The sequence below is a fragment of the Hyalella azteca genome, unplaced genomic scaffold (assembly GCF_000764305.2).
Source record: "Hyalella azteca isolate HAZT.00-mixed unplaced genomic scaffold, Hazt_2.0.2 contig1780, whole genome shotgun sequence".
Classification (NCBI taxonomy): Eukaryota; Metazoa; Arthropoda; class Malacostraca; order Amphipoda; family Hyalellidae; genus Hyalella; species Hyalella azteca.
The window spans coordinates 14734-38639 of record NW_025932080.1 but is presented as its reverse complement, the minus strand read 5'-3'; the positions used below and the strand labels follow the sequence as shown (position 1 = coordinate 38639).

The 23906-nt window shown below is 39.8% G+C and overlaps 1 protein-coding gene across 1 annotated transcript; it reads right to left on the bottom strand.

Moving 5' to 3' along the window:
- Nucleotides 1-8995: 8995 nt before the first annotated feature.
- Nucleotides 8996-14310, bottom strand: LOC125178988. The gene is made up of 3 exons (XM_047883983.1): nt 13843-14310; nt 9438-13798; nt 8996-9346 (listed from the first exon to the last, which is right to left on the bottom strand). Exons 1-3 carry the CDS (start codon nt 14308-14310, stop codon nt 9055-9057), a joined length of 5121 nt encoding a protein of 1706 aa, XP_047739939.1. The 3' UTR covers nt 8996-9054.
- Between the last annotated feature and the right edge of the window lie 9596 nt (nt 14311-23906).

Below are 23906 nucleotides of genomic sequence, written 5' to 3'. Positions count from 1 at the left end.
TTTAAATTTTCGTAGGACTCCAAAACACGGCGCAGTTTCAAATTAAGATGAAAAAAGTCGATTTCGGTTTGAATTACACTTGTTTTATAATAAATTTAGTGGTATCATGATAAAGGGAAATCACGATTGGGGGATATCACGATAAGGGATATCCTGATGAGGGGATGTTAAAATTGCTGCAGATACAACTGAAACAGTTACAGCTGCTGCAGTTACAACTGCTGCAGTTACAGTTGCTGCAGTTACAGTTGCTGCAGTTACAGTTGCTGCAGTTACAGTTGCTGCAGTTACAGCTAAGCCTCTGTCCGACTTGGCAAGGTCTCAAGGCTGGCTAAGTACACAGCTGCTGTATAGTTGTGTGCCAGGTACACAGATGCTGTGTTATATGTTATGTATAGCAGCTTTATCTTACAATAGCTGCTGCACATTATCCCATTAACTGCCTAATTAATGGTTAGTTAAAGTTAGCTCTCAACTAATTATCTAGACAATTTGTCAAGTTATAATATCTGAAAAATTAACAATTTTTTCAATGAAATATTTTTATATATATTGCAAATTAAACCAGGTTAAAAGGGTAAAAATACACTCATCAAAAGGTAGCACTTTTTCGTCAGTCAAAAAGAAAAAAATTAGGCATGTCAGGGTAAAAACGTTTTAAAATTTTACTTTAATATTAAAAATTGTCGAAAATGTTCCATTTAGAAGCAGTGAAAACCAAAAAAAAAGGTTGTATTAATTCGCATTTGCCGTAATGGTCTTGAATCCTTCTCAGACAATAAGACAAGTCTTAAGAAAGGAGTCCGATGAGTTTTACTTATATTAAAGTACACCGCAACGAGCCCATAACAAGACGAAACCGAGTCCGAACAGAGTCGGAACAAGGTCGCAACAGGGCCATAACAGAGTCGAAACAGGGCAATAGCAGGGTCATGACAGAGCCGTACTGTGGCTAGGACAGAGCCATGGCAGGGACATGAATGGGTCGTAACAAGGTCGGGAAAGTATCGTACACAGCCGCGAAAGGGTCGTTCACGGCCGGGATAGGGTCGTAAAAATGCTCGGATAGAGTTGTAACAGGGCTGGGATAGGGTTGTAACAGGGCCGGGACAGAGTCGTAGCAGGGTCCGGACAGAGTCGTATCAGGGCCAGGACAGAGTCATAGCAGTGCTGGGACAGAGTTGTAGCAGGGCCGGGAGAGAGTCGTAGCAGGGCCGGGACAGAGTCATAGCAGTGCTGGGACAGAGTCGTAGCAGGGCCGGGACAGAGTCGTATGGGGAGGGGGAGATATGAACATTGGAGGTGGGAAGATAAGATGACAATCGACATTAAATAGATGAGGATAAAGCTGTAAGTGGCGTGTTCGAGACCGCAGCAAGCTGTGAATATTCTACAATGTTCAGAATCGGCTAAAGGTCATACGGCCTAAGCAACGCTGACACCGTTTTACTATACTAAGTCTGTCCTGATAACACTATCCATGATTAAAGTCACCACCCTCACTAAAGTCACCACCCTAACATACAGTATAAGCTCACCAAGATGAGAGGCGAGGACCTCGCCTGCCGGGGAGCAACATGGCAGCCATGCAGGTATCACAGAAGGCGTGGTTGCAGCCGTCAACCACATACACGTGGGTGTGGTGGGTGGGTACTATACCCACACATAACCCACACCTCGTGTGGTCCTTCCACAGGTCCTGGATGTGGCGGACGTGTGTGGCCTTGTGGTAGAGGGTTCCCCAGCCCCGCGGGGGGAGGCGGGACAGCATGTGGGGGTGGACCGTGAATGTGGTCCTCGTGTGGCAGTAGTGGGCCGCAGTGAAGGTGAGCAGGCGGTCCACTTGGTGTGGGGAATAGGGGACGAGGGGGTGGTCCTCGATGAGGGTGCGGGGGAGGTCCGGGGGAAGGTCAAGGAAGGGGAGACCGACCAAGTTCATGGCGATGAAGAGGGGTAGGTAACGGGTGTTGAGATTGTCGCATAGGTTGCTGGTGGGGTCGTTGGTCAGGTTGTTGGGGAAGTGGTTGGGGTTGAAAGGTTGCATATGCACGATCAATTCATCCAAATTATACCGGGTAATCAGGTTGTGGATGAGTATGTTCACCTTACGCACGATGATTCCCCATAACTCACGTACCGCCATTTCGCGCCGCCAGTTTCGGGTTGAAGCGAGCGCGGATTTGACCAGAAGTTGACATATATGTTGACACTCAAACAACACGTTCACCATGTCAGCGGTCATGTGGCTGGTCAAAGTAACTTGCAATCTTTGAATCCTGATCAACCTTCCCATTAAATTTGCAATGTTTCTCAATAAAAATATTTTCATAGTAACGTAGAGGATATCGACGGACCGGCGTAGCTGAAATACTGGCCTGGGGTCAAGGGGGTCCGACATTCTCCTGGGGTCAATGGGGTCAGATACTCCCCTGGGGTCAATGGGGTCAGACACTCCCCTGGGGTCAATGGGGTCAGACACTACCCTGGGGTCAATGGGGTCAAACACTCCCCTGGGGTCAATGGGGTCAGACCCTCCCCTGGGCTCAATGGGGTCAGACATTACCCTGGGGTCCATGGGGTCAGACACTCCATTGGGGACAACGAGGTCGCCTAAACATTCCCTAATGAAGACAACCTCGTCAGGGAAGACGAATGGCGTATGCCACGGTCCTGTGGCATTAAGTTGGCGCTCTCGCCGTTGCCACGTGGCGCAGATGGCCCGCAATTCCGCCATGTCGGCGGACATATCCCGCGCCGGGGCTGCTTCAGGGTAATCAGCGTAATCAAAGCTGTCGCCGTCCGTATCATCCCCGTCGGCATCGTCGGTATCATCCCCGTCGGCATCGTCGGTATCATCCCCGTCGGCATCGTCGGTATCATTGGCATCATTTTCATTCACAACCGCATTTGCATTCACGGCCGCACCTTCATTCACGACGGCACTTTCATTAGGGGCGGCATTTTCATTCATGGCTGAATTTGCATTCACGACTGCACTCGCATTTACGGCCTCATTTCCATTCACTGCCGGATGCCCATTCACTGCTGGACGCCCATTCACTGCTGGACGCCCATTCACTGCCAGATACACATACATTGCTGGACGCCCATTCACTGCTGGATGCCCATTCACTGCTGGACGCCCATTCATTGCTGGATGCCCATTCACTGCTGGACGCCCATTCATTGCTGGATGCCCATTCACTGCTGGACGCCCATTCATTGCTGGATGCCCATTCACTGCTGGACGCCCATTCATTGCTGGATGCCCATTCACTGCTGGACGCCCATTCATTGCTGGATGCCCATTCACTGCTGGATGCCCATTCACTGCTGGATGCCCATTCACTGCTGGACGCCCATTCATTGCTGGATGCCCATTCACTGATGGACGCTCATTCATTGCTGGACGCCCATTCATTGCTGGACGCCTATTCACTGCTGGACGCCTATTCACGGCTTCATTCACATTCATGGCAGAATTTTCATTCATTGTTCAGGTCCGAAATTTTCTTGAATTTAGCAATTCTTGACCGTCGTAAAATTAATTTATTTTTCAGATTTTCAGAAAAGGTGTTTGAAAAATCTGAAAATTATTGATAATCACATAATTGATAACAACAGATAATAACTGATGTAATTGATGAAATTCTGATTATTGCGTTCAGGCGCTGGAGTCATCAAAATTGCAATAAAAATGTTATGGCAATTATTCCTATAATAATTGTATGGGTAAATAAATGCAATTCAAATAAATATTAAATTAAATTTAAATTATTAATAAAAGATAGCCTTTACATATATAACCGAATCTAAACATTTTAAGTACGTGGTCACACCATATACGATAATCAGTCACTAAATTTATTAATTACGGTCTGATTTAGTTCAAATAAACTAAAAAAATTGCACATTAGTAGCTAATTTTTATCAGTGGTTCCCAAAGTGGGCGATATCGCCCCCCTAGGGGAGGGGGAAAAATTTTGGGGGGCGGTGAGGAAGAAGAGGGCGGTAGAGGGGCCATTGGGGGGCGATAGTCCGAAGTCAATGTCAGAAGTTCCAACGTTTGTTCGACGATTTGTACACAACACGTGCAGCACATGTCTCCCAGCGATGGTTTTTTTCACCCAGATCTGTTTTTTCAACCTCTCCTGAGTTTACGTCTCGGACAAATTAACGGCCGGACTCGCGGCCGGTCTCACCGCCAATTTCCAAATTCAATGACCAAAGAATATATTGCAAACTAATGAACTTAACTCGATGAAACTTAGTACACGTATTCATTAAGACCTAACGATAATGTTTAGCTCGAGAAAATTGTTTTGAATTTTGCCATCGTTTGTTTTTGCCATGGTTATATGGCAATACGGGCCGAAATTCACAGTGAACAGGTAATTTCTTCCAAGCTACTGAACAGATTCGAACGGAATTTTTGAATTTGCAGTCATTATTGAATTTAACTACCGAACGGTAATGTTTAGCTCGTGAAAAATTTTTCGATTGTGCCTTCGTTCGCGAGTTTTTTTTCATTTCACCTTCATTCGTGATTTAAACTAGCAATTCGTGCTTAAATTCGCAGTAATCAAGAAATTTTTTTCCAAACTGCTGAACATGTTTGAACGAAACTTAGTATATTTAAATACCTAACCTCAGCAACGATGATATTTAGCTCGCTACAATTTTTTCGCCTTGCCTTCGTTTGTGAGTTATACGGCTATACGTAGACGGCTCTTGGTTAAACCGGCCGGTAGAAAAGCTACGAAAGTAAAATCGAAAAAATTTTATAAGCTAAAAAATCACCGTTGGTAGTTGGGAACGTATATTCAAAATTTCGTTCAAATCTGTTCAATAGTTTGGAAGAAATTCTTTGATCACTGCGAATTTCGGCCTGTTTCGCAATATACGCGTAACTCACGGATGAAGGTAAAATTAAAAAAAGTACGAGCTAAACATCACCGTTAGGTTCTGATGAATATATGTTCCGAGTTTCATAGAGCTGCGTTCATTAGTTTGAGAGATATTACTTGATAATTGAATATGGAGATTGGTCGTGAGACCGGCCACGAGTCCGGCCGTAAATTTGGCCGAGACGTCCTAGGTTTCTAGTGTTTAAACAGTTATAACAGCTGAAAAACATATTGGTTCACAAAATGGGGTTCTATTAGTGAAATACACATTTGTGTTTAACATTTCTCTTTTAAAATTGCAGCGTACTAAATTTCAAGAAAGAGGCGGATGTCTGTGGGGGGCGCTAGAAATTCACTAGGGAGCCAAAGGGGGCGCTAGCCTGAAAAAATTGGGAACCACTGTTTTAAATTAATGTTTGTAAATATATAGGGTACCTATAATGCATGTATATATATATTAATTATCACAACAGTGAGTGGTCGAGAGCATCAAGAATGGGGCAGCGAGTTGAGGTTTCGAAACACGCGTTAAAAAGTTTTAATACGTGGCAGACTCGCATCAGGTGCCGCCCAGGACTCGGGGAGCACGTAAATCAGCCGCTAATGTCCGCTGCGTCACAGCTAGGGTTTGAAGTGCAGCCACTGGGCAGCTTGCATCACTGAATACAATTGAAACTGTAGGGCATACTGGGTGGAATTCAAACACAAATTTGGAGGAATTCTAAGGAAAACCGGGTGGAATAATGAGCAGAGCTGGGTGGAGTCCTAAATAAAACTAAGTAGAATTCTAAAAAAAAAGGTGGAATTCCAAGGAAAACTTGGTGGAATTATAAAGAAAACTGGGTTGAATTCTATGAAAAATTATAAGGAAAACTTGGTGAAATTATGAGGAAAGCTGTGGAGTTTCAAGGAAAACTGGGTAGAATTCTAAAGAAAACTGGAAGCAATTCAAAGGAAAATTGGGTGGAATTCTAAGCAAAACTGGGTGGAATTCATGGAAAAACTGGGTGGAATTCTAGGGAAAACTGGGTGGAATTCTAGGGAAAAGGGGTGGAATTCTAAGAAAAATTATGAGGAAAACTTGGTGAAATTATAGGGAAAACTGTGGAATTCTAAGGAAAACTGGGTGGAATTCTAGGGAAAAGGGGTGGAATTCTAAGAAAAATTATGAGGAAAACTTGGTGGAATTCCAGGGAAAACTGGGTGGAATTTTAAGGAAACTTGGGTGAAATTCTATGGAAAACTTGATGGAATTCTAAGCAAATCTGGGTGGAATTCTGTGAATGGGAGGAATTCCAAGCAAACTGGGTGGAATTCTAAGAAAAACTGGAAGGAATTCTAAGGAAAAATGGGTGAAATTCTAAGGAAAACTGGGAGGAATTCTAAGGAAAAATGGATGAAATTCTAAGGAAAACTGGGTGGAATTCTAGGGAAAACTGGGGGAAATCTATGGAAAATTGGGTGGAATTCTAGGGGAAACTGAGGGGAATTCTAAGGAAAATTGGATATAGTAAAATGTTCAAAATTCTGAACTTAAATATTGACAAAATAAACATAGACTAACAACCTAAATGAAACAATTACTACCTAGTAGTACAGCTGCGGACTATCCCCTATAGTTAGGATGGTCATTCTGCACTAGAAACTGCAAAATTGTTCAGTAGGTTGAAACACTTGGTGATAATAATTATTTGGAAAACAAAATTAAGACTAGAAATATTTCCACAGTTTCCCCAACATAAATCTTTCACAATTTCCTCAATATATTTTTAGACAGTTTCGCCAATTTCTACCACGGTTTCAAATTAAACGTCTTCTTCGCGGATGGGAATGGCTATGCTCCGAAACCATCAACAACTGTTCATTAAATTTAAATCTTTCAAAACATAAATTTGAAAGACTAAAAACATTTGAAAGGCAAAAACATAAAACATATATAGTTGCTGTTATCTACCACACCACCACTACCGTCTTATAATGACAGAATCAGTTAGCGGCACAGGTAAACGTTACAGACACCCGTAAACGTTACAGAAACAAAAGACGTTACATTCAACGTTATACATCACGTTCAACGTCACTGTTTTGTTAGTGTAAAATATTATAAGCGAAAATATGACATCATGGATGATTATTAATAAATACAGTAACGAAAAACACGGCAAACTCTTAAAGCGATGAGCTATTAATGATCTTATAAGCGGATTCTAGTCCTTATATCCGGCGTCCTTACATCCGCATTATGGTCCTTATTTTTTTATTGATTGATTTTTATTCACAAAGGAGCTTTAGTTACAATTGAAAAGAGAAAAAGAAAAACATTTATAAAATAATAGAGACATCCAAGTGAATGCCCATAAGCAGATAAGCTTCGCAATAATTATTAAGATTAAATTAAATAAATTAAATTAGGAACCACTCCTTCGCAAATTAGGAACCACTCCTTCGCAAATTAGGAACCACTCCTTCGCAAATTAGGAACCACTCCAATTATATAATTGGAGTGGTTCCTAATTTTACCAAGCAATTGAATTAAATCTCCTTGAAAAAGGTTTAAAATCTTCTTTATATACACTGGTTTGTATTTTAGATTTATCACTTGCTTCTCTCATTAGAGGATATTTAATCTCAATCGAATTTGTTAGCAATAATTTTTCAGAAATGTGAATTTAAATGAATGCATGCATTATTTTGACATGCATTCCACTCAATGATCGTTATTAAAATATAAAATTTCAGGCATTAGTTGAATCTATTGATATTAATTATTTCTAGCATGAATTAAAGTAATTATTAAAGTCTTCAATCTTCAATTAAGTAACCTCTAAAACTTGATGGAATAAAAAACAATATCCTGTGAGATTTTAATAATCTTACTGATAATGATAGATAATTTTCTTCACCCTTAGTCGTCGGTTAAAGAAGCCTTCATAAATTCAATGCTGTGGAAATCCAAAGAAATTCACAAAAAAATCTATGGGTCATACTGTACAAATTATGACGTATCTTCTTACCTAACGCACGCGTAGAGGCAGTCAATTGTACAGCCTGACTCCATGGGGGTACAGTCAATTGTACAGCCTGACTCCATGGGGGTACAGTCAGCTGTACAGCCTGACTCCATGGGGTACAGTCAAGTGTACAGCCTGACTCCATGGAGGTGCAGTCAATTGTACTGCCTGACTCCATGGGGGTACAGTCAATTGTACAGCCTGACTCCATGTAGGTACAGTCAAGTGTACAGCCTGACTCCATGGAGGTGCAGTCAATTGTACTGCCTGACTCCATGGGGGTACAGTCAAGTGTACAGTCTTACTCCATGGGGGTAGTCTAATTTTTTCACAAATTTTCACATTTTTTCAAAAAATTCAACTTTTTCAAAAATGTTAAAAACAATTCAAAGATTATCAAATTTTCCCAATTTTCTTCAAATTTTCACAAAATAATATTTATTCTGATTGACGATTGTTAAATGTTAAGAGGGTTAAGGTTAATAAAACTTTTAACTTTATTTATTGTCGCATGTATAAAAATTCATATTTTTTCTGTTATGAATGTAAAAACAAATTTGTTGTGTCCTGGAAAATGAAAAATTCTACTAGCGGAAATTTGTTCTGACTAAATCTATTTAAAAATTGTTTTTTTGGCTTGAAGACAATGAACAAACTATTTTTTTATCTTTATCAATTGCTGCTTTCATAAAAATTCAGAGGTTGGGAATAAATTAATTTTTCCTCAATGAATGGTTGAATGAAACCGAAAATGTGATTTTAAAAAGCCAAAATGACAGTAAAAAACCACGACGATCCTAAATTTACTGCAGCAAAATTGGAACAAAAGTTCAGAGTCATTAGCTAAAATGAGTCAATGCTAATAAATGCATGAATATAATATACATATCGTCCGTATAAAGGGTAACTCAATTAATTGAAAACACGTCTTTAAAATTGCATAAATTAGGTAAAATTGTGACATTTTCATAAGCTTTTTACAAAACGCTAAAAAGCTTGGATGGTTTGAGAGAAAGGTTGAGGGGTTAAAGGAGGGGTTGGGGGAAAAGTTTGGGGTAGAGGGGGACTAGTCGGGTTGGGAAAGGGGTTTAACGACGGGTTGGAGAAGGGGTTTAACGACGGGTTGGAGAAGGGGTTTAACGTCGGGTCGGGACATTTTTTTGAGGAAGGCTTAGGGAAGGATTTTCGGAAGGGGTTGGGGTCGGCGTAGGGGTTGAAGTGGGCGTAGGGGTTGAAGTCGGCGTAGGGGTTGAAGTTGGCGTAGGGCTTAGGGTTGATGCTGGGGTTGGGGTTAGGGTTGGGGCTGGGGCTGGGGCTACCCGTCTCCCGCGCTCTCTTGCTGCCTGCAGGCGCAGGATCCTGCTGAGCTCTGCGAACACGCCGCTGCGCATCCAGAAACGCGATCGCTTCCCGCAGACCCTGCAGCTCCTGCGGGGGGTGGGGGGAGGTTATTGGAGGGGGGAGGGTTGTATCCTCCCACCACTCACCCCTCACACCACTCACCCCTCCCACCACTCACCCCTCCCTCTCCAGCTTCTTCACGCAGCGGGCGCAGTAAAGATGTCTGCAGGCGTTCAAGATGGCAAAAAATTCTCTGGAATTTTTGTCGAATTTCTTACAGCAACGCTCATTGGTCGATATTTGTGCGACCAAATACAAGAATTTATTTCTTCTTGCTTTGTCGTATAATTTTTGCCATGGAAACGCCCACTTCTTATAAAGAGTTAGCATATTATATCCAACCTCCATTGTTTTCTTGCAAGAAAGGTTATTACAAGCTACTAAATGTCTGATTATGTTTGGTTGGTCGCATAGTGGGACGTTGCACAGGAAGACATCCACACAAACTCTGCTGCTGTCCAGGTTCATCAGGATTCTCAACATCCTGCGACTGGTAGTTAGGTATCTTCTGGCGGCTGCGAACTTTGGGTCATCAGGTAGATTTCGTAATAGTTTGGTGATAACTTGAATCGAGTAAACCAAGTTGCGGAGGCGAAATGTAGCCATACATATTCTTCGAGGCTCTAGGTTCCTCCGAGCTTCTAGAAGCACCGTACAAATGTCGTGTATTTTCTTGGCCAAGTCTGTCTCATAGTTGACTGCGAATCTTCCCGACTGTTGAACCGTCCCCACCCAATCGTGGCCGTTGAAAACCCCGTCATGTGTGAAAAAATGTTGCAAAAAACCTGCCAGTCTTCCTATACTGCAAGTTAGGGATGCGCTCTCCTTCAGACAGGCCATCCTGGTCGCCTTCAGGTAGAGTAGGATTTCGGAGCAAGAGTACGAACGAATAGGTATGAAGTTTTCGGCTCCTACATTGTCTCGAAAATCTGCTTCCGCTGCTCCTGCAGCTGCTAAACCGTCTTTTTGGACTTCAATACTAGCTCCTGCAGTTCCTGGGCCGTTTTCTTGGATTCTAATATTTGATATTTCAGCTCCTGAACCGTCATCTTTCCCAGCAATATTCGCTCCTTCTGTTCCTAAGCCGTTTTCTTCGACACCAATGCTTGTTTTTTCAACTTTCAAACCGTCTTTTTTTACTTTAACACAAGCTTCTTCAGCTGCTGAATCATTTTCTAGGACTCCAATACTTGTTAATTCAGTTCTTGAACCCTTTTCTTTGATTCCACTACGTTTTCTTCCGAATTCTGAACCGATTTTTCTTACTGCATTACTTCCTCTTCCAACTTTTGAACTTTTTCCTCTTACTCCACTACTTTTTCCAACGTCTGAACTTTTTCCATTGACTCCACTATTTCCTCTTCCAACTTCTGAACCGTCTTCTTTGACTCCAATAATTGATCTTTCATTTCTATCGCCAGCTGTACAGTGTCCATCAACGGCCAAGCCGGCTACAATAGCTGTTGCAATGTCTAAATTTACAGAAGTATTGTCTGAATTGGCTTCTGCAAAATCTTCGTCGGCTGCTGAATTTACAGATTTGGTTTTTATTCCGGCTTCATCAGCTACTTGTACTGCTATAACGGCTTCTTTTGCTGTTGTACTGGTTAAAAAGGTTGATTTATTGGCAATATTGTCTGCTGTGTCGGCATCAACGGCTATACCAGTCATATTGACTGCTAGATAGGCCTCACCACTATCATCAGCACCAGAATCTTCATACTCTGTATTATTCTCCTCTCTGAGGGCTTTCAGTCTGTGTCTACGAAGCAGTTTTCCCCAAGCTACAGGCCTTCTTTTGGACGTCGAAACCTCTTTCCTGTCCGAGAACCTGTCCCTCGTCCGAAGCTTGGAACGCACTCTTCCGGAAGTTGCCTTTTCGACTCTTGACCTTCCATGTTTGGGTTTCGAATCTGCACCGCGAGCTGTTTCAAGCTTATTGATGTCTTGGCTAGAAAATTGACTTAATCTTTTGAGATTTCCAGTTACATTTTTAGCTTTCATCGTATTTCTAACTTTCGTCCAATTAGTTTGGTTGGATCTGACAGTGGGTTTTCTTAGATTACTCTCAGTTCTTGACGAAGCAGGAATGACTCCTGTGGATGATGGGCCAACTTTTCGATTTTTGGATTTCACTCTCCCGGAAGTCGTTCCATCAGCCCGGGTATGTTCAGCTGCTACGTTGTAATTGCCAACTACTCTGGTAACGCAGTTGCTTGAGCCTCCCATCAAGTCAACCATTTTACCCTTACCAGTTTTGGTATCACTAACGCAAGCATTTCTAGTCCTATTTACGTTGCCCTTCTTCGCAATACTAGTATTTCCATTCAAACTCCTATGAGAGGATGTAGAAGCCAGGCCTACATCAACCCGGTAGGCGTTTGAAAGAAGCCTACTGCCATTTTTCCTGTGTCGACTTCTCAGCCGCTCTACTCCTCTGTTGACCTCCCCGTCAGAAGAAGTTTCTTCATCTGCAAAGCTCATTTGACGCGCAAGATTCGCTGTTGATTTTGAACCCATGATTCCTACCGGTTTTTCCTCGGATTCTAGCCTATTTATATTCAGACTTGGATCGACAAACGGCCGAGATGAAGGGGCGCCGCCGTTCCGTGTTTCAAAATCATTGCCCGCTCTGATATCCCGGGAGGTTTTTTTGAGTTTCAGAAACTTTTTTCTGGAAGCCGTGGTGCTTTGACTTTTAGCTTTGCTATGACTTGCATTTGGTGCTATATTTCTGCAAGAACCCACTTGCCCCGGGATGGTTTCACGCACTGTTTTGCCGTGCCTCTTAGTTAGTGCCGAATTGGTCGATATTTCAAGTCCTTCTTTAAGTTTCCCCAATCCTGAAATTTTTTGCCTGGTCGTAGGTGAAGCTTCTGCAATTCTGGGCAGATGCAATGGCGCACTTGCAGTTGTCCTGTTGCGAGGTTCTATAGAGACGGATTCGCAGTGTCCAGAGTTTACAGTTTCCGGTATCTTTCCGTTGTTGATTGATGTATAACAATCGTTTGTATTAGTCTTTAGGACATTCCCACTTGATCCTGTGGCTTTATTTCTTTTCTTGGTCCATCGAGAGACCTGACAGCCTCCAGTATTTTTCTGGTAGATTTTAGGGACATCATCGCTATGCATATACGTGAGTAAGTTGGTTCTGTATGCCAGCACACTGTTAGCAAAGCTACATGAGGTCCTGTTGAAGACAATCCTTCTGGTTCTTGCGTCAATCTTGACGGTTCTTGGATCAGTTCCAGTTACTTTAGAAATAATTAAACATCTTCCATGGTCCCCTCGGCACCTATCAGGGGCAGGGATTACAAGATTGTTGACTGACGCAACATGTCCACTGAGGAATCCAAATGCTTCGTTTCTCAATCCAGGTGTATCTCGGTTCGGCCAACTCTGTTCTTCTTCCGAGTCTGGTGAGGGTAGGTCAGATTCATCTGACTCATCTTCTGAACCCATGTCCGAAGTGTCCAATTCTGAGAGCCCTTCATCTGATGGAAAGTATTCTTCGAATGATAGAGGTTCTTCTTCGTCTGAACCAGGGTAGTCTGTGTCCGATGAAGAGTCTGAGTAAAAGAATGATTTGTGCGATACATGACCTTTCGGTGATCCAGGACTACCATCGAGTGATCCAGGGCCCCCATCGATTGATCCAGGGCCTTCTTCAGATCCAGGGTTACCATCGAGTGGTCCAGAGCTACCATCGAGTGATCCAGGGCCTTCTTCAGATCCAGGGCTACCATCGAGTGGTCCAGAGCCTTCTTCAGATCCAGAGACTTCTCTCTTCGGTGTAAGGTTTCCAGAAGATAATGCATGTGACGCGTTAGATTCCTCATTTCTTTGCAAACAGTCATGATCATCACCCTCCGAAATCTCAACTTCTGCTCCTACTTCTTCAAGTATGACTTCCCTCTTTGGTGGTTCTTTTTCAACTTCGGGAGGGACATGCACCAAGTTGAACTTACGCAACTCTTCAATACCACCTTCTCCACTTCGACTCCTACCTGCACCTTGGACTTTATATGAACTATAACCACATAGGCCAGTTCTATATGTTCCATATGTGGTATCTCGACATGCGCCCCACCCCAAGAATGCCCGTCCAGTCAACATGTAGCAGTAGGCTGACATTACTCCTTCCCCGCATGCTCCATCTCCATCCTCCACGTCTCCATGCTGTCCTACTCCATTCTCCACTTCCTCGTCCTCTCCTTCTTCATCCTGCTCATCTTCTACTACGTTTACCACTTCCTCGCACTGTCCTACTTCATCCTGCGCATCTCCTACTTCGACCACCACTTCCTCGTCCTCTCCTACTTCATCCTGCGCATCTCCTACTTCGACCACCACTTCATCGTACTGTCCTGCTTCATCCTGCGCAATTCCTACTTCGACCACCACTTCCTCGTCCTCTCCTACTTCATCCTGCGCATCTCCTACTTCGACCACCACTTCCTCGCACTGTCCTACTTCATCCTGCTCCCTTCATCCTCCCCTTCATCTTCCCCTTTATCCTCCACTTCATCCTTTCCTCCATTCCTTCCTTCATCCTCCCCATTATCCTCCCTTCTATCCTCCCCTCTATTCTCCCCTTCATCCTTCCTTCTATCCTCCCCTTCCTTCACTCCATCCTTCCCTTCATCCTCTTCTTTTTCTTCCCCTTCCAACACATCCCTCCCTTCATCCCCGCCCAGCCCCACTCCCCAACAGGTCACCCGTCCCCCAGACGTCGTCCTCCCCCCCAGAGCGCGCGATTCTGGGCCCCTCTCACCCAGCTGGGGCCCATCGGGATCCGGTCTCTTCCTGGCCCGCTTGCCCGTTCGGACGTCTCTATTTTTTGTCCCAATTTCACTACTTAAACCAATTTCAGGCACGATGTCAATTTCAGGCCTCACGCCAATTTCAGGTCGCACGCCAATTTCAGGTCGCACGCCAATTTCAGGTCTCACGCCAATTTCAGGTCGCTTTTCACCGTCAATTTCACCCATATTTTCACTTCCAATTTCACCTCAGCGCCTCGTGTCCTTTTTTCAATTTTTCCGATTTTGCGGGCACAATTTTTTCCTTTCAGTTTCGTTGTTCACTGAAAAAATAAATCAAAATTTTTTACTTTCTTAAAGTAAAAATTTTTTTCGGTTTGGCTGCTCACTTGAGGAACTAATTAAAAATTCGTAACCGCTCATAGGATTTTTGGGGAAATTAAAATCTGGAATAATATATGAATAAAAAATGCTATATGAATGGAAAACGATATTTTTCATGAATATAAATGAAATAAAATTATATTTTTCAGGAATATTGACGAAAATAATTTTATCCATGAAAATATTCAAGACATAAATGACAAAAAACTATATTTTCACATATATGAATGAAAAAACAATATTCATGAAAAAATGATATCCATGAAAAAATTCACGATAAGAAATAAAAAAAAATTACTAATGACACTCAGAGAGATGAGTGAGACTTTGTCCTAGTATCGATGCACTTTCGTCCTTGTGTGAGTCATCCTGACTCAGTTTGGACGTATAAATGTTTGTAGCTGCAGTCGTCAGTTCGTAACTTAAGACTATGTCAAGGCAGTGAAGCGGGTCAATATATGGACAATATAACTCATTCATTTGATTTAGTGTAGACGCTACGTCCCCGTAGTGCTCATGTTTCTACTACACGTAAATATTCATTCAGCTATTCATACATTAAATGAATTGAAATCATACAAATTAATGTTATGTTCACAAGTAGGTCACGTTGACACATTAATTTATTCATCTCTATAATTCCTGGTTAATAACCAGGGGCTGTATTATCAAAACTTCGTAAGTACGCAAAATCGACTTACGAGTGGCGTTAGTGCTGACTTGATGACGTAACTCTAGAGGTGGTATTATCAAAACATTTGCGCGGGAAGCTACCTAACGTAACTGTACGCCTGCTCGGAGATGTCGTAAGTGAAGTTCCGCACAAGTTTAGAGTGTCTGCTGAAGCGATAGGAAACTATTGCTTTACTAGCAAGTAGCAACACCTTCACTTGTGATAGAATTTTGTCAATAATCCGACAGCGCGGATTATACACGCATAGAATGATGGCTCTACTTGTGATGGCTCCACTACTTGATCGTGCAATATTTGCACGATCAAAATATGTGATCGTGCTAAACAGTGCTATTGGAAAAAAATTCAACTGAGTTAATGCCAGAAACTGATTTTGTTTTCATTTTACGTTATATTTTACAAGCAAATGCATATTACGTTATATTTTACAAGCCCAACTCTCTTCATTCATTCCTTCTAGTCGGTACTTTATATCTCTGCCAACCATAATTTTTAGCTCTGTACACAGATTTCTTCTTCAACTCACGCTGTTTATTAAAAAGAGTTCACAACTATTTTAGAACGGCTTTTTCTGGGCCAACAAGGAGCAATACCGACTCAATACCGACAGACAGAATTAGAATTCAATAGTGGATACCATCGAAGGCATCGATTCCCGCCATCGAAGTTCACAGAATGTAAACAAATCCAAAGCCTCTGATTGGTCAGTTGGCCAGATGGTTTTGATAGTACGCTTTTAGCTAAATCTTACGTACGAATGTTTTGATAATGCCAAAAAATTAGGGTGTACTTACGTAACACGTAACTTTTTTTGTTGGAAGTACAAAAAGTTACGAAGTTTTGATAATACGGCCCCAGGACCAGGCTACGCTCGTTTCATTCATGAGATATTCATTTTCACTTTTTACACATTCACTCTTTGCACATTCACATACAATTTTCACCTTATAAATATTCGCAAGGTTAATATGTTATCACCAGACGTTTAGGTATGTATAACATGTAAGAAATGTTACATGTAATACATGTATACGGTTAATGTAGGATTGTTCACCCTGGTACACGTCACCACCACGTCACGTGCACCCAATCACAAGCTTGGAAATTTCACCCACAACCTATAACGTCTGGAACGAGGCCTGTGATTGGCTGATGAAATGTGGTTGCTTATCCAGCTTTATCCAACTTTAACCAGCCCATTCAACTTTATCTAGCCCATCCAACTTTATCAGCCCCATCCAACTTTATCCAGCCCCATCCAACTTTATCCAGCACTATCCAACTCTATCCAGCCCTATCCAACTTTATCCAGCCCTATCCAACTTTATCCAGACCCTCCAACTTTATCCAGCCCCACCCAACTTCATCCAGCCCTAATCACTTTATCCAGCTCCATCCAACTTTATCCAGCGGGACAGCCCTTTCCAACTTTATCCAGCCCATCCAACTTTATCCAGCCCTTTCAAACTTTATCCAGCCCTATCCAACTTGACACACCGTGTATATATAATATGAAACGTTAATATAAATAATAGTTTTCATAAATAGTATTAACAAAAAATAGATGCCAGACTCACAGCAATAAAACACACTAAAAATAATGGTATGCACTCACAGCTCCGCGTGGGTCATCCTGACACAGTTTATGCCGGCACACGAGCGTATCAGTGATACGGCCGCTCTCACTGCTGCTAATGTACGGACTGCGGAATGTTAATAATAATGTTTATATATTACGTGTATTATTTACTAAATTTTCATTAAGTTAACCAAGTTAACTTTTAGTTAACCAAATCAGCCTTTAGTTAAGCAATTTAAACTTTACTTAACCAAATTAACATTAAGTTAACCCAGTTAACTTTTATTTAACCCAGTTAACCTTTAGTTAACCATACTAGCCCTTAGTTAAGCAATTTAACCTTTACTTAACCAAATTAACATTAAGTTAACCCAGTTAACCTTCGGATAATCCAGTTAACTTTATTTAACCCAGTTAGCTTTTCATTAACCCAGTTAACTTTTAGTTAACCCAGTAAACTTTTAGTTAACCCACTTAACTTTTAGTTAACCCAGTTAACCTTTAGTTAACCCAGTTAACTTTTAGTTAACCCAGTTAACCTTTAGTTAATTTTTAGTGAACCCGGTTAACCTTTATTGAACCCAGTTAACCTTTAGTTAACACAAATTAACCGTTAGTTAACCCAGTTAACCTTTAGTTAACCCAGTTAACCTGTAGTTAACCCAGTTAACCTGTAGTTAACCCAGTTAACCTGTAGTTAACCCAGTTAACCTGTAGTTAACCCAGTTAACCTATAGTTAATCCAGTTAACCTTTATTGAACCCAATTAACCTGTAGTTAACCCAGTTAACCTGTAGTTAACCCAGTTAACCTATAGTTAATCCAGTTAACCTTTATTGAACCCAATTAACCTGTAGTTAACCCAATTAACCTGTAGTTAACCCAATTAACCTGTAGTTAACCCATACTATGAAAATAATGGGGAATTAACTTGGGAATTTGACATATTATGAAAGGCGGGGCTTAAAAATCCACTTTTTACTAACAGGGGATTTGAGGAACTAGTGCCTTCTTGGATAGGCAGGACTAGTGTTGAATATTGGGTTGCTATGTCGGAATATATAATATAATTGAATATATAAATGGAAATTAACTTTTAAATTGAGGATATTATGAGATATTGTTGAATCTTGAATTGCTATGCAGGATCTACCAGACCCCAGTTCACAATTGCGGTGTTCACAACGAGTGAAACTCTTCTGCTTAAAAAATATAAATATATCAATAAATATATATTAAATATTATTATTATCAATAAATATTAAATATATCAATATGACCAAAATATATCAATATAATAATTAGTCAGTCGTCAATGATACAAAACTGATTTACACTAATTATTTTTTTTATTTCACTCAAATCTTAATTCAAGTTTCCCAAAAGTTGACCATCGAATTTATTATTGTCGCTTACAATGTTAATATTTTGCCATCGTGAAAATAGATTTTGGGTGGAAATAAGAGCTACGGGCCGTGAAAATTCTAAAATTAGAAATTTTTGAGAAATTTAAAATTTAGAAATTTACAAATTTGGAACTTACAAATAAATATTGGGCTACCAAATACCAAATATTAATTTAGACAACATAAATTGCAAAACTACAACGAAATTAAATCTCAAAACTACCTAGGGGATTTTTGTGGGGATTTATGAAGAAATATCTAACGATAAAGAGGGAAAGGGGAATTTTAAAAGGGGAAGAAGGGGTTGAGGTTAGTGGGGGGTGAGAGGACCTAGGGGATTTTTGTGGGGATTTATGAAGAATTATTTAACCTGAAGAAGAGAAAGGGGAATTTGAAAGGGGAATAAAGGGTTGAGGTTAGTGGGGGGTGAGAGGACCTAGGGGATTTTTGTGGGGATTTATGAGTAATTATTTAAATTGAGGGAGGGAAAGGGGAATTTGAAAGGGGAAAAAGGGGTTGAGATTAGTGGGGGGTGAGAGGACCTAGGGGATTTTTGTGGGGATTTATGAGGAAATATTTAACTGGAGGGAGGGTAAGGGGAATTTTAAAAGGGGAAGAATGGGGTTGAGGTTAAAGGGGGGTGAGGGGAGAAGGAATGTGTGGGAGTGCTGTATTTTGTGTCATTCCCCACTATATTTAGTGCAGCACTTGGCAGAACACGCAACCCCGCCTCCCCAAGTGGGGGGAATGACGGGGGGCTGTTCTGTCCGTCTGTCCGTCTGTCCGTCTGTCCGTCTGTCTGTCCGTCTGTCCGTCCGTCCGTCCGTCTGTCCGTGACCTCAAGTTTTCGTCTACGAGAAAATGCGCTCTCTGTCACTCACTGCAGTGAGTACTGAGTTATATTTTTATATTATTATGTGGGTCAACCTGACTCACTTGGGCATGCAAACGGGCTCTCTGCTTGTGCTGTATCAAGAAACTGAGTCATGTTTTAGACAATATTACTCATACAACCTTCCTGAGTGTAATAACGAAAGCAATTTAAGATTACATGACAAGGGAAGACTTCGGTAATGAGGGCAAGTCTAATTTTAATTAAAGTTTACACTTTGTGGTCATGATATATGTACGTAAGAAACAACTGGAATTGGTAAAGTATAATATGTTATTTCATTTTAACGCTCTGATGTGATAATACAAGGGATAACAAGAATACTGGTGCTTGTACATAAAAACCAGCATGAGTCAATCAAGTTTGAAGTGTAGGTGCTGGCACGCTATGTTATGATGATGTCTTTTCTTGAAAATTAACATGAATAACTCAAATTTGATAAGCTGCTCTGAGTGAATGCTCTGTGGTTCTGATGGTAAAGATATTAAGGATACTGATGTCTGTACCTACCTAAAAAATATCCTCCGAGTTTACGCTATTTGATGGCGATGTGCGATCTTAAATATCAACAGAAAAAACTTAATTTTGATGTGTTGCTTCGAGTCAACGCTATGGGGTAACAATACTATGGATACCAAAGGCAATGATGAAAATACATAAAAATCAACATGAATCAAGCAAGTTTGAAATGTTTTATTGAGTTTACGCTATGTAGTGAAAAGGTCTGTACTTAAAAATCGACATAAATCGCTCAAGTTTGCAGTATAGATCAGCGACACGCTGTGTGGACGCGGCGGTTGCAGCTAAATCTGACCAACATGGCGGGTTGCCAGATGCCGGTTAGGAAATAGATCGAGGTTGTCTTAAACTATGCCAGAGAATTACGCTCAAACAATTTCTCTGTAACAACATAATGAGCATTTTTGTTTAAATATTTAACGCATTAATGAACTTAGACGTTTGCGATAATGTTAATAATATGTAACCAAAGGAATGGTAATAAATGGTACATTTTTCAAAGAGCTCCCAGCTCTTATTTTGAAATGAATTTTTTAATGTTCAAGTCCATAATAATTCTTTATTATTAATGACATGATTAGATATTGCACTATTGGCTACTTTTTTGTAATTTATTAAGCTTAATATCAATTGTGTGCCGCAGAACGGTCTAAATATTTTACTAATGTGTCACCGTTGACTCGTGTACATGAGTCAACTACAAGTACCTAGTCAGATGATGAATTGCAAGAGTTGAATTTCTTCCCTTTTTATTATAACACTTCTCAACTTCACATCTTGTTTGTTTTTTTTATCTGCTACAAATCTTATAATTGAAATTTAACACACTTGCGTGCATTTAACACACACAAAATTTTGCACACTTGCGTAAAGTCGGAGGCAATGCATGAATCAAATGACAGAATAAATAATTTTGAAAAATGTAAAAAAATGTCAAATTTAAAAAATAAAATTTAAAAAATACTTTTTTCAATATTTGATAATAAAATTAGAAATTTATGGCACATGTGTAACATCAGAGACACTGGATTCTTTAGAAGTGTTGTCTTGGAAAAGTAAATTTTTAAACGCATATTATTATATATCTATATTGAATTTATTCTCTTTTTATGTATTTAGTTCGCCTGGGGCACGCGTGTCATATATACACATTATTTGATTTAGTAAGCATCTTAACCTTTTAATTAACTTAATATAATTTAACTTAACTTAATATAACTTTAATGTTATATTTTTGGATATCCATTTGACTATAAAGAAATGTTTTATTGTTGTGACATATGATTGAAATAAAATATTTAACTTTCCGATCATAAAGAATGTTCAAGAATAATTTCACATCACCAACTTTTCACCAATGTTTATCTTTACAGAAACCAGACTGGTGGCAGTGAGTGGCAGGCGTGAGTCACGCGCTGAGTGGTGTGGCAGTGAGTGGCAGGCGTGAGTCACACGCTGAGTTGTGGCAGTGAGTGGCAGGCGTGAGTCACACGCTGAGTGGTGGCAGTGAGTGGCAGGCGTGAGTCACACGCTGAGTGGTGGCAGTGAGTGGCAGGCGTGAGTCACGCGCTGAGTGGTGGCAGCGAGTGGCAGTCTCTATAATGGAACGTTGAATTTTCTTTGTTAGATTTATTTCAAGTGACATGCTCTCATAAGTTTCATGGGTAGCTAGAAAAATAGTATATTATATTTGGTAACGTTACGTTTTACTTATCATTATCTCATTATCATTTAATAAATTTATCATTATCGTTTATTTGATCATGTTGTTCATTAGTAGCCATATGGGAAAAAGAAGAATAAATATAAACGAACAAGGACCTAATAAATACGATACAAATATTATAAGAATATGTATATCGCATGAATCATATCTAGAGAGTGATTACTATTTACTGACGAGTCATGAGTTCAGTTCATATCCACATGAACTTTACTTATGCGTTTTTTAACTCACTGTAAATGCCACTGAGTCAGTCGAAATGACTGACTCTTTAAAATATCAAATTTACAATCGTGTTTCATGCGAATTCATTCAAAGCATCCAATTTCCGGGTTTACTTCCAAATTGACCTACATTCAATCACTTTAAAATAGTCAACGCAGGAAAAAACGTTTTCTGAAAAAAACATCGTTTTCTAAGAAGTTTCTATGACTAACTATATTATACTTGAGTGCTCACCTCTGCTTCAGTCTTGGGCTTGCAGTCAATTTCATAATACTAATAATAATAATAATAATATTTATAGCTAGAATAATAAGGAAAGGATAAAAATTAAGGAGTATAATAATAGTAATAATAATAATGCTAATAAATAATAATAATAATAAAAATAGAAGTATTGTACTGATTTTGGCCGATTCTCACCTACATGGCCACATTGCCGATTATGATCAAAATTTTCACAGATGACTGCGGGTTTCGAACCAAACTACGACGAACCACAAATAGAAAGCAAAGTTCGACGAATTAATCATTCCTTAAAAGTTCGAAATCTCGATACTCCTTTTCTTTATCTTTATAAGTGAATAAAATATATGTAAAATAAGTACCATATATTAATTAATTTATTCAGCCCAAGGAATATATAAAAATTATTAACGATTGTTCTTTTATTGTTATTAATGTTTTATACTATTATTATATTATATTTATTATATTGTCGTTATGTTTTATATTATCTTCTTTGTTTTATATTATCACATTGCCGATATTTTCTATATTATGATATTTATTCAATCAGAGGGAAATGTATATTGAATTTGTAGCTTATTGTGTAATAATATGAACATGAAGCGTGATAAAATAAATTTAAAGTATATAAATCAATTTACTTTATTAATTAAGTAATTTGAATAGCATTATTTAATTTAATAACTTCAAGAAATTGTAGAAGAATGCTGGTGGCATCAATTAACTGTCCGATACTTACGATTAATTCCGATCTATTTTTACAAACTTTATTTATCAGTAAAATTTGTAAATATAGTTATACGAGTTTTTGCTTACCGAGTTCATTCTCTTTAAACTTTAAAGTTGAATAAAATCTTCAAGTTAAAATAAAAGAAAATAGGGCTATGGAAAATCTATACTATTTTAAATAAAATTAAACTTCAAAATATATCAACGAGCAACACTTATCATGTATAAAGTGATATTTTTTTCAACAGATTCAATTTATGAAATACAAAAAAAGGAAGAAAGGAGGAAATAGAATTATTGAAAATAAAAAAAAACACAAAAATAAAATAAAAAACGGTAGCAGAAAGTTGTGTTGGGTTCATTGAGGAGCCACCTGACCGGTGATGAGGTGTTTCCGGCGCTGTGATTGGCTGTCACGCCGCCCCTTTGATGCGATCCTGCGCTCCTATTGGTCAGTTCAAACCGCGACCGTTATTTTCTGGCGGCAAATACTTTAGCCGAAACTATTTACAAATTCAAAATCACCACCCAGCCAATTTTGTAGACACATTTTTACTTTTTTACCCAATGAATATTAATATAAACGTTGTTATTACTTTGCCAGATTGACGGAATTATTTTATAATTGTTAAATTTCATAACACGTGCATTTTTTTGCCAAAAATTTAAAATTAGGGGAACCACAGAGTTTTTTGAGTGGGTTTCTGCAAGTTTTAATCTCTCCTGATTTTTGGACCAATATAAAAATACCTCTACATACCGCTGTCGATATCCATGTATTAAAATCATTTTCGAGGCAAAATTTTTCGAAAAAATCCCGCAATTTTCTTTTTAGCGCTTCTAGAAAAGTTATACTAAGTACACGTTTTCATGAATATCAATATTTTGTATTGAAACTCAACACAGCACATAGCATTTTATGTGTTGTTTTGCTGACATCATAAGATTGTAACGGAATATCAAATAGTTTTTTACAATATCAATGTTAAGCGATTATTGCGAAAAATTAATAGGCTATGAAGTTAAAATAGTGACACATTTTCTGCTCATAGCTCTGAGATGCCTTTTTTGCCTGTCTAAACTGGGTCAGGGTGACCCACACAATGGCAGAGTGATGCATCGCTATTTAAAAGGAGGCCCTTTCTGTGATTTTGGGGAAGGAGGGAGAGATTTTGAGGATGGGGAAGAGGGGGTAGAAAGGGGATTTTTCTGTGATTTTAGGAGCGAAGGAATAGAATTTGAAAAGGTGGGGAAAAAGGTGTGGGAAAAGGGGACCTTTTCTATGATTGTTGGGAAGGAAGGGGAGTGATTTTGAGGAGGTGGGGGAAAGGAGAGACACATATATGAGTTTGGGGAGAGGGGAAGATTGTGTGAAGGTAGGAGGAAGGGAAACATGGATGAAATGGAAAGGGGAAAAGGTGGAAGGA

Excerpts from the sequence above, each read along its gene's own strand:
- LOC125178988 (XM_047883983.1), bottom strand. The coding sequence starts at position 14,310 with ATGGGTGAAATTGACGGTGAAAAGCGACCTGAAATTGGCGTGAGACCT. Across the intron at positions 13,799-13,842 it reads GGAATGGAGGAAAGGATGAA|GATGAAGTAGGACAGTGCGA; the intron begins GTGGAGGATAAA and ends TGAAGGGAGCAG. Across the intron at positions 9,347-9,437 it reads AAGAAGCTGGAGAGGGAGGG|GAGCTGCAGGGTCTGCGGGA; the intron begins GTGAGTGGTGGG and ends CACCCCCCGCAG.